At 40.2% G+C, this 13,524-nt stretch overlaps 1 protein-coding gene and 1 long non-coding RNA gene across 2 annotated transcripts; both read right to left on the reverse strand.

The window, feature by feature from the left end:
• Positions 1–1,868: 1,868 nt before the first annotated feature.
• On the reverse strand, positions 1,869–10,221 carry LOC135462034 (ionotropic receptor 25a-like). Its single transcript, XM_064739369.1, is given in 8 exon segments — positions 1,869–2,499; positions 2,790–3,003; positions 3,358–3,623; positions 3,625–3,928; positions 4,534–4,833; positions 9,076–9,270; positions 9,609–9,701; positions 10,094–10,221. Coding segments are annotated over 5 exon segments (1,053 nt in total). The 5' UTR covers positions 4,707–4,833; positions 9,076–9,270; positions 9,609–9,701; positions 10,094–10,221; the 3' UTR covers positions 1,869–2,403.
• A 949-nt stretch (positions 10,222–11,170) lies between these two features.
• On the reverse strand, positions 11,171–13,288 carry LOC135482424 (uncharacterized). The gene is made up of 3 exons (XR_010446223.1): positions 13,190–13,288; positions 11,567–11,749; positions 11,171–11,249 (listed from the first exon to the last, which is right to left on the reverse strand). It is a non-coding gene; the product is annotated as an uncharacterized LOC135482424 (long non-coding RNA).
• Positions 13,289–13,524: the final 236 nt, after the last annotated feature.

Below are 13,524 nucleotides of genomic sequence, written 5' to 3' on the forward strand. Positions count from 1 at the left end.
CTGACCACTACTGACGAACCATTTCAATACATATATATCTTTATTTATTTGTTGGATTGTTGTTTAACGCCACACTGACTTATACAACAGCCAGCAGTTAATATACCACCGACAAGGTACTGACGTGCTTCTCCACATACTTGTATGATTTAGTGCAGTTTTGGTGGAAAACAAGTGGTCTTCAACGAACGTAACATTGCGCAAACTGACACACGAGAGCTTTGGATAGCTCAATGTCGCCAAGGCCCCAATAAGGAAAGCAGGAGAACTTATAAAATCCCTGCCCGAGGGCCGGAGTTAAACTCGCATATCTTGAGGACTAAAACGCAAGTGTATTCTAAAATGAGTTAAACATTTGAAATATTTCTTTTGATTTTCTTGCGTCTCTGTGGTATTGGTGCTGGCAAGTACGTAAATGCTACGGGTGCCATTTCTCCGCTATTTGCTACCAAACTAAAGCGCCGGTTTGTCTGTAATTGGGATTAATCCCAGTCGCGGACCTAACTTATTGCTGGCCTGCATAAGAATGAAAAGACCATCACAGAATACTACAGGTTTGAAAAAATTGTATTTTTTTTCTGAACCAAAAAAACAAAAGAAGTGAACATTTCTACTCCAGAAATCGAATCTAATTATCATTCTTAAAATCTATTAGTAAATGTCAGAAAAATGGAGTAACAAGATCAAACTGTGCAGTGATCTTCACAGTCCATCATTTGCTAGAGGTTGTTGCTTGAACCACAAGAATCACAAACTCAATAAGTTCACCGGTCCCCATCGTCTCCATGACGACCCCTGCACTTTTCGGCACCTTGAAGGTTTCCCAATCTCTAAAAGTGCTTCTGTATCGCTGTAGTGTGCTAAGGGTACAAACTGGGATATCTGCTCATTAATGATGGGCTAATTACCGCCGAAGCTGGTTAGTACAAACATGGTTAAAAACACGTGAATAGAAATGATTCTCTACTTGTTAATGACAACACGAGTTCTTGACATGGGAGGACCAGCAAAACACACGCAAGCGTTGGTCACCAGATGTATGCTATTGCCGTTCTCTTGATACAAGATTGTATCTTAATACCGTTATTTATGAAAAAAAAACAAGCAAAAAAACAAAAAAAACAAAACAAAAAAAAGAACACATTCATAAAAATCACCATAATTTCGGTCGATTTGATATATTAATATATGTATTAGAGACAAAACTGTGATTAGCCAAGAAAAGCTTCCATTAGCCCAAGCAAACTGCTTGCAAAATTTTCAAAGCATTTTGAGCACAAGCAAAAACAATCTGCTCTAAAATGACTTTTCTCTACATTATCAAATTATTGAAATATTCAAACTTAAAAAATAAGATAGGTACGTTGAGCTCATGTAGCTCTCAAAAAACTTATATGTTAAATTTAACAAATTCTGTTGTCTGAATGAAGCCAGACTGTATTCTGTTAATAACTGCCACTGCAGCAAATTATTCTGTTATATACAGCACACACATTGTATTACTTCAACATAAAGACTGCATTAGACTAACAGTATATTACGTTGAATATGACACTAGATTATGCTATAATATCAGAAAACATTTTATTATCACCCAGGCTTAGATTGTCTGTTACAATTAACAGATTATTTTATTATGAGTGGCTTGAAAAGATTGTGGTTTTGAGGCCGTAACTTTTAATCAATAGAGTTCCTCTAAAATCGTCTAACCCTCAAAAGTGTTCAAAAGGTTACACAAAAGAAGAAAAGTTGCAATGGCTTATACCGACACGAGTCAGTCATATATGTGTCAAGGCCATATACATTATACATGTTACGACCCAATCTTTAAAAGCAATATATTTCAATCAGCAGACTACTTAGATCTGGGCATCGCTAAATGCATCACATATAGTGTCGTCAAACCCGACTATCCCCCCCCCCACCAAAATCTATTCCATTAGAGACTAAAAGGAATGACAATTATTACATTTTTGTTCCTCTATGGTCAGCTAATTACCTGATAATCTCTTTACACACTACATTAATGCTACTTTAATACAGCATAATATGCTACAAATATCACTGTACACATTTAACCTTGAAAGACTGGATATAATCATGGGTCGACACCAACATACGGGGCTGAATCACACAGATGTGCTAACACCATATTCTGACAGTAAACAATGCTGACATTGTTTTATATATGCACATAAATATTTAAACACAAATTATGTATAAATCACCAGATTGTCAACAACTTTCATGTCTAATTTCTGTTTAACGCCGATCCTTTGTATAGTGTATGGTGCACATGTTCTGTCTCCGACTGCCTCATACCAGGGCTTCCTTCTGTGCAATGACCCCAGGTCTGACGTCCTCGCGGCAGGTTGGGGTGATGTTAACCGCAAAGGTCACGCGTCAGAGGCGAGAGGATAACGTACTGCTGGATCCTTCACACTTGCTTAAGTGCTCTGGGAATGAGTCTTGCCTCTTCACGTCTTTCACTGAGTCATTCTGTTACATGTATAAAATAAGCCTTATGGTTTCTCATTTAAATGAAACGTGTTTTAAAAAAATATTCCCACGAATAACTCAGATTAAATATTTGTCGTTGCTAAGTTTGTCTTGCTGAAACATTAAGCGCCGTATGGTAATGACTTATGGATTAAATGATTGGAGTGTAACAACATACTTAAGAATATTTCACTAAGACCATGATGGTCAGATTTAAGAGTGGATCACGCCGGAGTACCCGGAGTGGACCGCCGACCTTTGGCCATTGTCAAACATGAGAATTTACAAACCTTTCTTCGTTGCGCGAATCTATTGACGGAGAGTTCCACTATCAGCACAAGGATGGAGAATACAGTGCCAGCCGCCATGACAATGAAGATGCCTGCCACAGTTTGGAACGTCAGTCCATCATTTTCGTCGTTTGTTGGACAGTTTCGATTGGTAGTGTTCCACCAACGTTCCTTTAAGTCGTCCAATTTTCTCTCTTGCTGCAGCTCCAAAATCCTGTAGATGACAGCAGGGGATTTCATTGCATTTTAGAGGTAAAAATCTTGCCGGTGTAAATATGAGATTATTCATGCTGTCATTTTATTTCATTCTAATGTAAAAGTAGTAGTTTTGTTACTTTCAGGGCTCATTAGAGAACATGTAACTAATGCTAGATAGCACAGCCATGAGTGCATGTTTGTACATGCAACTGGGTTGTCTGACAATGAAAATGGCGAGGATTGAAGCCGAGAAATAGAAAATCCGTCAGCAGGTATGATTTTTTCCGTGTTTTCATAATTGTTTGCCCAAGTCACAGGTAACTATGAATATAACAACAGACATATAGACAGCCTTATAAATGCAACTGACCTACTAGATATCTTCTTTGTGTGGGCTGAGTTTTCCCTGAGAGCAAAGGCATAAGGTTTTGTACTAAACTGTCCACCAATCACCTCTAGGTTACAAGTGCTAGACATCTCGAATTTTATCATCGGCGAGTCATGAAAGAAGGCGAATTTTTCCGTCTTCACTTTCTCCATGCCCTGTCTGGAGCTATTTAAAAAGCCATTGTTCTCCATCTGTTTCCATATATTCTGGTACTTGTCACCCAAGGGATAGTCCCAGACGGCGAAATTCTTTTCCTTTCAGAGAAGAACTCGGTATATCTCCGTAGCTCATGTCCTTCCACAAAGAGTAGAAATTCTTCTCTATCTCGGCCATCCTGCGGAAGTATGTCTGTACAGTGGAGCCCTCCATGGCCGAGTATTTGATTTCGGACTGGGCCGCCAGGTCATCCAGGGACTCCACCGGGTCAGTCAACCTGGACAGGGTGAGATGGGCCGCCAGGTTCGCTGTGTACGTGGACATCATGATGCTACAGAAGAACCAGAAGCCGGCGACCAGCACCCGCGTCGAGATGGGCCTTGGGGTTCCTTCTGAACTGAAATAACACAAGGGTAATTATATAATTGTTGGCTGTTTCGACTAAGCCAGGATGTTACTTGTTCTCTATCAAATGTCGTGTTGGCATACAAGTAAGGGGTAGTGCATATTCGATTGGACTAGGACGTGCACAGCGAACACCAGGCGTTTGACAAATTAACACTGAAAATTAAATGTATTATTCATGTAGTACATTGTCTTTGGTAAGTGTCTTTGGAACTTCAGAAAGAGTTAATGTACCTTTTTATAAATGGTTTTTGTCCTCGTCAAATTCCAAAATGTTGGATTTAACATGATTAAAATTATGCATAACCGTTCAGTTCTAACAGTATATCGTTTGGTTAAATTCGATTCGTATGGGAAGTGAACTGACGCGGGCCAACTTTGATCTGCGACAGGGTAATTATACCAACACGTAAACGTCTGCTCAGACCCTAAACTATGGTTGTTGTCTTCGTGAGGCTTGGGACCAAGTCTAGTTTTGCCGCGTAAAAAGTCACGGGCTTAAAAGAAGAGGAGACAGAACAAGTAGGACAATGTGGGATGAAGCCCGGAGAGGAAATGGTAACTGTACCTGACATGGTAAATGATGTAATGACAAACCACCAGCACTCCTTGAAGTTGTACACCGTGCCGTGCACAGAGTCGGTCGCGGAGTTGCGAGTGCTGAACGGACTGTAACGTTCAAAGATGAAGATGAGGATAGCTGTAGTGCACAGAACTACGGCCCAGCAAATCCACACATCCTTATCAAACACATCCGAGAAGGCAAACATGTTTGGGGTGTTGGTAGTTTTCTCTCATAACAATTTGTATCCCGGCAAGTCGTAGTATGGTGTCGTGAAATCCACACTGATTCTCGCTCTGCCGTGACCGAGATCGGGCTATAGCAATGTCTGCCGTCTGAAAATTAGAATTAAGATAAAACGAAAACCTGAAAGCATAAATATGGGCTTCACAAACACAACTGTCGAGATAGTCCATCTCTGAAGAGGCTAATATGCTCTTGAAACCCGTGAATCGGATCCCGACAAGACCATTACAACCCCTTATCCCATTATACGCAATACTCTTTTTCCTTTCAAACACCCAATTCACCTGATCACAACCTTTTTCGTCGAATTAGTGTTAAAAAGGTAGTGGATCGAAATTTTTTGATCCACTACCCAATGCACCAAACCCTTTCCAATACCTTACACATTATTCTAAATTGTACTTAAACGCAGAACTGTGTTTACTTTCTTTACAAGCTTATCAATCATTTATTACGTTTACTTTATCGCAATTTTATAAACATTCTCTTCTATTGCATAAAGTCTACCAGATGTCAGTTAAACCATTTTATACTTGTGCCCGTGTACAAACTCCACCATTAAACCATCCCAGTACCCCGTGTATACCTGGCCCATTTCTACATTCTTTTATTCTAATCATACATGTGTGCGATAGACACAGCCTGACCACAATAGGCGACGTGTACCTGACGCCTTCTTTTTTCACTTTGCTTAATTATCAACTGGAAACAAAAATATTAGTTCTGCAGCGTTAACTGTTTTTACACAGCCACATATATAATTACTTGCAGGAAAGCTGTGTCTATTGGGCCCTCCATGGTTAGACATGCATATTCTTTTATATGTTTGCCTCTTTCCCTTTTTCTCTAAATTCGCTTTAAGTATACTAATATGAAAACGTTACACATGTACCATATGATGTTTGGTACATGTTTCCTTTGGTACACAGTTTCTCCAGTATATATGTATCAAATAAGGGGATGCCTCACTTGGCCATGATGTTTAAAAAGCGTGTTGATATCATTTAGTACCGGCACACTACCCTACAGTGTGATAACGGAGTATTCAATGTTGTGACGTCAGTTCTCTCTTAGAATCGATAAGATTCCATAAACTAACCTTGTTTTACCATATCCGTGAACAGATCATTTTATAACTTAATCTTGTTTGCTACATCCTTGATCGGACCATTCTATACCTTGACCTTGTTTAGCAGCTCCCTGAACAGATCATTCAATACCCAGGTCTTGTTTACCAGTTCCCTAAGAGACAATTCCATACCTTGACTTTGTTTACCAGCTCCGTGAACAGATCATTCCAAACCAAAGCCTGTTTATCAGCTCCTCTAACAGATCATTCCATACCTAAACCTTCTTTACCAGCTCCATAAGAGGCCATTCCATACCCACACCTTGTTTACCAGCTCCCTGAGCAGATCATTCCATACCCACATCTTGTTTACCAGCTTCGTGAGCAGATCATTCCATACCCATACCTTGTTTACCAGCTCCCTGAGCAGATCATTCCATACCCACACCTTGTTTACCAGCTCCCTGAGCAGATCATTCCATACCCACACCTTGTTTACCAGCTCCCTGAGCAGATCATTCCATACCAACACCTTGTTTACCAGCTTCGTGAACAGAGGATTCCATACCCACATCTTGTTCACCAGCTCCGTGAGCAGATCATTCCATACCCACACCTTGTTTACCAGCTCCCTGAGCAGATCATTCCATACCCACACCTTGTTTACCAGCTTCGTGAACAGAGGATTCCATACCCACATCTTGTTCACCAGCTCCCTGAGCAGATCATTCCATACCCACATCTTGTTTACCAGCTCCCTGAGCAGATCATTCCATACCCACACCTTGTTTACCAGCTTCGTGAACAGAGGATTCCATACCCACATCTTGTTCACCAGCTCCCTGAGCAGATCATTCCATACCCACATCTTGTTTACCAGCTCCCTGAGCAGATCATTCCATACCCACATCTTGTTTACCAGCTTCGTAAAAGAGGATTCCATACCCACATCTTGTTCACCAGCTCCCTGAGCAGATCATTCCATACCCACATCTTGTTTACCAGCTCCCTGAGCAGATCATTCCATACCCACACCTTGTTTACCATCCTCCGTGAAGAGTGGATTCCACACGATAACCTGTTTTACCAGTTCCGTAAACAGATCATTCCCATACCCTAACTTTGTTTACCATCTCCGTGACCAGAGGATTTCATACCCTAACCTTGTTTACCAGCTCCCTTAACAGATAATTCCATACCCTAACCTTCTTTACCAGCTCTGTGAACAGAGGACTCCCTACCCACCCCTTGTTTTTCCCTTAACAGATCATTCCATACCCACAACTTGTTTACCAGCTTCGTGAACAGAGGACTCCATATCCACACCTTGTTGACCAGCTTCGTGAACAGAGGACTCCATACCCACACCTTGTTCACCAGCTCTTATAATAGATCATTCCATATCCACACCTTGTTCACCAGCTCCCTTAACAGATAATTCCATACCCACACCTTGTTCACCAGCTCCCTTAACAGATAATTCCATACCCACACCTTGTTGACCAGCTTCGTGAACAGAGGACTCCATACCCACACCTTGTTCACCAGCTCTTATAACAGATCATTCCATATCCACACCTTGTTCACCAGCTCCCATAACAGATCATTCCATATCCACACCTTGTTCACCAGCTCCCTTAACAGATAATTCCATACCCACAACTTGTTTACCAGCTTCGTGAACAGAGGACTCCATACCCACACCTTGTTCACCAGCTCCCATAACAGATCATTCCATATCCACACCTTGTTAACCAGCTCCCTTAACAGATCATTCCATATCCACACTTTGTTCACCAGCTCCCTTAACAGATCATTCCATATCCACACCTTGTTCACCAGCTCCCTTAACAGATCATTCCATACCCACAACTTGTTTACTAGCTTCGAGAACAGATCATTCCATACCCACAACTTGTTTACTAGCTTCGAGAACAGATCATTCCATACCCACCCCTTGTTTAACAGCTCCTTGAATAGATGATTCCATACCTTAATCTTGTTAACCAGCTCCCTTAACAGCTAATTCCAAACAAAAACCTTTTTTCACTACCCCTATGAAGAAACCATCTCCGCACCATAACCTTGTTTTCCAGCTCCCTGAAGAGACCATTCCATATTCATGTCACCTGGAACACCAAAGCTTGATCTTACAGCTTTAAATACAGATCACATCAGCCTATTAAACAGAATATAACTGTCACGTATAACTGGCACCAGATTAATAAAGAGATCCTACCTTCTCCCACACCTTTTGCACCAGACTTAGGAGTAAATCATACCTTACTCTAACTTCCACATCCATGGATACATTATACCCTCCTAATACCTGATTTATGAGTAGACCATACCTTACCCTAAGCCGTCAACCAGATCCATGGATATATTATACCGTCCCCATACCGTGTGCACCAGGCTTATGAGTAGACCATACCTTACCCTAAACCGTGAACCAGATCCATGGATACATTATACTGTCCTCATACCGTGTGCACAAGATTTATGAGTAGATCATACCTTACCCTAAACCGTGAACCAGATCTTTGGATATATTATACCGTCCTCAAACCGTGTGCACCAGATTTATGAGTAGAACATACTATGTCTATGAAGATAAGGCGTCATCCTGATCCATGAATACATTATACCGTCCTCATACCGTGTGCACCAGGCTTATGAGTAGACCATACCTTACCCTAAACCGTGAACCAGATCTATGGATACATTATACTGTCCTCATACCGTGTGCACCAGGCTTATGAGTAGACCATACCTTACCAGTATATACATTATACTGTCCCCATACCGTGTGCACCAGATTTATCAGTAGATCATACCGTACCCTAAGCCGTGAACCAGTTCCATTATACAATTACATTATACTGTCTTCATTCCGTGTGCACCAGACTTAATGGTAGATCCTACCTTACCCTAAGCCGTTAACCCGATCCCTGGATACATGATACTGTCACCATACCGTTTGCACAAGATTTATGAGTAGATTATACCTTACCCTAAGCCGTGAACCCGATCCATGTATATGTATTACCGTTCCTCTGCCGTGTGCACCAGATTTATGAATAAACCCCCACCTTCCCTCAAACCATGAGGTGCGGCTACAGGCAACTGTAGGGTCGGATATATACTTGGAGAGTGGGTATGTTTTACGGATATTTTATATATACATACACTATGTTTGTTATTTCCTCAAGCGCAGCGAACTGTGAGTGTGAAATCTTGGATCAGGCTTGTTTATTCTTACCCCGTGCACGAGTTCCCCAATCAAACCATTCCATTCACCGTTGGGTAAAAGCGTCCCGTAAGTTTTGTCCTCCGCCTCGTATATGTCATATTCTTCTCCGGATAACTTCATTATCTCTCTTAATACATCTATGGCGTATCCTTCATATGTCATACTTCCATTTGGCGCTTCATTCTTTATAACAAAAGGTGGCTCCTGCAGAGTAAAAGTTAGGGAATTTACAATATGTTTAAATCTGAATATTTATTTGAGTGGTATGCTATTCAGGATGTTTCCCTTATGGCAGAAGCCAAAAAAGCCATCTAAACTCGCCAGGTACGTGACAAAACTCCAAACTTAAAGCATATGCCAAGTCTGACCAGAGGTGAATTCATAGCCTACAATCTAACGAGCGAATGTTTAACGATGGTGATAATCGCAACTACCAAAGCCATGTGTTCTGCGTTTACCTGAAATTCATAAAAAGCAGAAGTTCAGTTGTCTGCTCGGTAGTAATTAGGGACATTATGTTTCAGTATCTACTCAGACCTTACGTGAAATGTGGCCACCCGCAATCTGTAGGGTTTGGTTTCTCCCATGTGACTGTCGCTGTACCAGTCCAAATTCCCGTCTAACCATTTACCAATCTGAAGAAGAGCAAAAATACAGTATATGTATACATGCCTATATGAATACGTCATTTACCAATCTGAAGAAGAGTGAAAATACAGCATATGTATACATGCCTATATGAATACGTCATTTACCAATCTGAAGAAGAGTGAAAATACAGTATATGTATACATGCCTATATGAATACGTCATTTACCAATCTGAAGAAGAGTGAAAATACAGTATATGTATACATGCCTATATGAATACGTCATTTACCAATCTGAAGAAGAGTGAAAATACAGAACTATTTATTCAACCATAAATGTACAGATCAAAACGAATTCAACCCTATCCGACATCACGCGATGCACTGTATCGGATAATACCTTCTGGCGATGTGAATTAGGCTCCCTGTCTAACTTACCAGGGAGCTGTTAGTTTCATTTCTGTTACAGGAAACCTCCAAAACATCCAGCTGAACTTTGTGTGAAATGTTTACCCCATCGTAAACCACTTGACCTGACGCCGTTTTCGTCTGTGAACAGAAAAATAGGAGCTGATGTAAAACAATATTAAAGTCGCTTGCTGACTGGACGAAGCATATCGGAGAAAGCGGTTCATGAAGTTTGCGAAGCGTTATTTAATCGGCGTTGTCTTTATGATGGTAACAAATACTCTAACGTTTAATCTGGGGAAGGATATGGGGAAAGTGGAGTTGTCTCTACTCGTCTTTGACTTCGTCGTTCGTCTTTTCTATCTGTGCCCATGAGTTATCATAAACATAAAATTCTCCTTATTTCTGTACGATTACACTGATATTCGTAACCAACAGCCAATGGCAAACTATTATCATGCGTTCAAAAGAGCGGACAACGCTAGAGGAAATGTATATATGTATTGCTAAACTTTCTCATATAAAGTTTAAAAAGCATATCTTTTTATTTCTGCGACGTTACATGGCCAAAATATCACAGTTAAAAGTAATACAGGTAATATCACCCACATCAAGAGAATCGAAAGCGGCGCAATATTAATAATTTTAACCAATCACGCACGAATTATTTACATAACCCGGAACGCCTCTATTACTGCTGAAGTCACCCGAACTCTGCTTTTAGTCACACTTTCGTAGGGCAGCATGACATCATGCTTTCAGATTCTCTAATATGGAGTATTGTGACCATATTGTCACCTACAACATCGTTATTTCCTTAACAAAACTCTCTCAAATGCCAAGATTCCCCTTCACAAAGTCACAACATGGTCACAGTATCCCATGAAACCATGAGAATTCCAGACTAAAAGTTTCTTTATTGAGCTACCAGGAAAAATGTCGGAAGAAATAAATGTTTTTCTCTTGATTATTGTTGTCTTTTCTCGAAACGTATAGAACATCCATTAATTTCTACTCACGTATGTCTGGCTTGCTTTTCAGAATTAATGGTCAGAGACAATTTATTATCGAGATGCTTATGTTTAGAGCAGACCTGGATCTGGCCGTGGAGTATCGAGCCATTTTGTGTCGCCTTCCATACGTCTATCACCGTACTCAGACTGTCCCACAACTCATATACCTGTCTCTGTAAAAACATCATGACATGCATAATATTAGGACAGAGTATCTTTATAGATAACAATTTACATGGTGCAATATCGATTTTCTGCTACCAAAGCCAGGATATGTCACAGTATATTATGTATACTTGTATATAGCGTGATATTCTGCTCTGTATCACAAAAACATGCCCCGGGTAAACGAATACAGACAAGCGCTGTAAGATAAGGGCAGTTCATAACTACCAACGTAGCAGCAGTATATGGAAGGGACAGGGATTATTGGATTTATTATTGCTAACAAGTGACCCATTGTCTTACCTGCTGACTAACAGGGGCTTACCTTTGTGAGGTTATCCCGTACCTCTCGGGGAAGAGTGTCATATAAGCTGGTATTGAGCCAGACCCATGGTAACCTGATGTAAACGATAGAATCCAGTTGACAGGGAGGACAGGTTGGCTGGACCCAGTCTGTTGTTATTACTACCCAGTAGACAGACGCCATTAAGGTTTTCAAACTGCACGCCTATGTAAACAACAGCAGCATGAAATCAATTATGAAACAGGAGGACTGGTAACACTGTATTAGAACCTCATCAAAGTGTAAACCTAGTACTTTTTTAAGTATAGCTGTGGTGATATTAACGCAGGGGGAAAAATTTAAGTAAATTTAAAGAGAGTATACCGCGGAGATTTGTGCAAACATCCAGTCGAATTTTTGCTGTTATTTTCGTAAAGCGCAAACAGTTACCTTTCACAATATATCAGTCTCATCTTTGCACGTTTCACCGTTCAACATCTGTAATTCGTTCAAATATTTAATATTGGTTACATTATAACTTGTTTAAACGGTAGAATCACATTAAAATTACAAATAGTTCAGGACTGAGTCTGATACCAACTGAAACCCGATGGTTTGTGCTATTCATGGTAAATACAAAACAGGTGGCGAGGGAATATGAACTTTTGGCAAGAATCTTTGGCATAGCCTATTTAATATAAATGATCTTCAAGGTGGTGATTGTGAAACTCACAAGCTGTGCAGGTTATCAATTACAACTCATAAGTTAATCAGAAGAATATTGATCCCACACAACAGTATTATCTGATCTGGACATGAATAACTAAACGAAGGGTGAATGTGTCCCACGGTGGTGTGGAACATTTCCATCTTCTGGTAATGGGATGGATTGATGATATAACTACTGAATAAACCACATCATTGCATGGGCTCTTAACTTAAGTAGACTACAAATCAACTCTTATATTACCTCATAAAATACACCAAATCAACAGCGTTGTGACAATCAGGACAATAGGTTTTTGGATGGATTTTCAACAATATCTCATTTGGCTTAGATTCACCATTGAGTGATATATGTAGGCACATCAAAATATTTGTGAAAATTTCCAGATTTATTACAATCTAAATGACACTACAATCTAATGTCAACTGACTCCACCATCTCTACTATCACTTTATGGAAAATACCGTGTCGGTTTACGATATTAGGAGAGAAAGGTTTAACACGGGGAGTTAATTATCTTCCTGTATGACTTGTCACGTCCATCGCATAGCTGAAGATCTGGCCATCTTCTATTACACGCATAGCTGAGGATTTGGCCACCTTGTATTTTAAACTTCAACATCACCCGCGCTATTCATTCAAAGACGGTGTTTAGAATGTACTAGAAAGATTATAACGGGCCTATGCGTTTTCAGAGATATCCTCTCTATACTGTGTAGTTTTGTAGTTTCGTGAAACGTGTCATTTGTTCAGCATTTTCGGTGTTTACCAACCTATAACATAATTTCCTTCTTTACTCGTATGTTAATCCTACTTTCTTGAATTGCATAGAACACATTAATTTCATTCACTAGAACATTCAATGTACATTGTGTCTTCGTATCTTGCATAGAACACACCTTCATTGACATATTGATTGCACAAGGATGGCTACTCACCGTGTGCAGAACATACTTGTTTTGCTCACTCGTGCCTATAACAATGGTAGCCAGACTGGCACTCTCTTTGACTAATCTCCTTAGCACCATATCTATCAGAGAATCATTATGTATGGGTATCATAGTCAAAGCCGACCCGTTTAGAATAGATGCTGTCTCTTCTTGTATAATCTCTGCAATGAAAATATGAGAGCGGCTGAGTAAGTGACCAATGAGTTGCATGATGTCATCTCAAACGTATTCTATTTAGCTCCGTTTACTTTGTCAATATATGTATCACTGTCATTTTACCAATTCAGGCCAAAGCAATGTGGTATGGAAGAAGAAATTTGGTT

The sequence above is a fragment of the Liolophura sinensis genome, chromosome 1 (assembly GCF_032854445.1).
Source record: "Liolophura sinensis isolate JHLJ2023 chromosome 1, CUHK_Ljap_v2, whole genome shotgun sequence".
Lineage (NCBI taxonomy): Eukaryota > Metazoa > Mollusca > Polyplacophora > Chitonida > Chitonidae > Liolophura > Liolophura sinensis.